We start from the raw sequence: 1211 nt of genomic DNA on the forward strand, positions 1-1211 counted from the left end.
AGTCTCATTTTGTCACCCTCAGTAGAGTACCATGGTGTCACAGCTCACAGCAACCTCAAACTCTTGGGCTTAAGCAATTCTCTTGTCTCGGACTCCCAGAGTGCTAGGATTACAGATGTGAGCCACCACACCCAGCCTGCACTCTGTTTTAATGATCATATTAGTTCAATGTTGAGAATCTTATAAGCTTCTGAAGGTAAGAAAGGCATTTAGAAGAGGTGGAATTTGATCTCAATCTTGAAGCATGAATAGGGAATACCCCATTTGGTGGCAGAAAAAGGATTTCATCCGGCTCAGTGCCCGTAACTCAGTAAATAGGGCATCAGCCACATACACCGAAGGTGGTGGGTTCCAGCCTGGCCCAGGCCTGCTAAACAACAATGACAATTGCAAACCAAAAAAAAAAAGGGATTTCATCCATGAGTATCCCTCCTTCCTATCTGTACATTGGATATGATGTGGGTTTTGTTGTCTGCTGCTATTGAGTGTTAAACTTAAAGTCCATACTTTAGTGGATACATTTCCCATTGACAAGAAGAAGGAGTAGATTTTGAAAAACAAAGATACATTACTGTACAGATAGAGTAGTAGCTAAAGATACATTACTGTATAGCTGGTCATGATTTTTATGTGCACAGGAGAATCAGACAAAACACTAACAATTTGTTGCTTTTGTTTTAGACAGACTACTCTGATAGTTTACATTCTGTCTTTTATTGGAATGGTTGTATTTACTTTCACATTGGACCTTGGCTACATCATCGTCGTGTTTGTCACCGGAGGGGTGCTTGGGTAAGTATCAAATGTGTTTAGGAGAGATGATGCCACGATGTTGTAATTCTGAAGTGTTATTACTCTGGTTTTTAGATTTTTTAAGTTCATTTAAAGGTTCTTTAAAGAATCTGTTTGTGCATATAAATTGTGTGATTTTTTTTTGAGGCAAAGTTCACTCTGTTACCCCTGGAGAGTGCAGTGGCTTCCTTATAGCTCACTACAACCTCAACTCCTGAGCTCGAGCAATCCTCCTGTTGGAGCCTCTCCAAAAGCTAGGACTGTGGGCACATAACACCATTAGCACCCAGCTAATCTTTCTATTTTTATTTATTTATTATTTTATTTTATTTTTTGAGACAGAGTCTCAAGCTGTCATCCTGGGTAGAGTGCTGTGTCATCACAGCTCATAGCAACCTCCAACTCCTGGGCTCAAGCAA

General features: G+C 40.2%; 1 protein-coding gene across 1 annotated transcript in view; it reads left to right on the plus strand.

Moving 5' to 3' along the window:
• The window catches only part of FLVCR1 (feline leukemia virus subgroup C cellular receptor 1), a 33406-nt gene that overhangs the window by 21369 nt on the left and 10826 nt on the right, over nucleotides 1-1211 (plus strand). The window contains exon 6 of the mRNA XM_003800532.3: nucleotides 682-792. Coding sequence (XP_003800580.1) covers nucleotides 682-792 — 111 coding nt within the window. The remainder of the gene's footprint in view (nucleotides 1-681; nucleotides 793-1211) is intronic.

Source organism: Otolemur garnettii, unplaced genomic scaffold (genome assembly GCF_000181295.1).
Source record: "Otolemur garnettii isolate 467f Iridium unplaced genomic scaffold, OtoGar3 scaffold00178, whole genome shotgun sequence".
In the NCBI taxonomy this organism is placed as follows: Eukaryota; Metazoa; Chordata; class Mammalia; order Primates; family Galagidae; genus Otolemur; species Otolemur garnettii.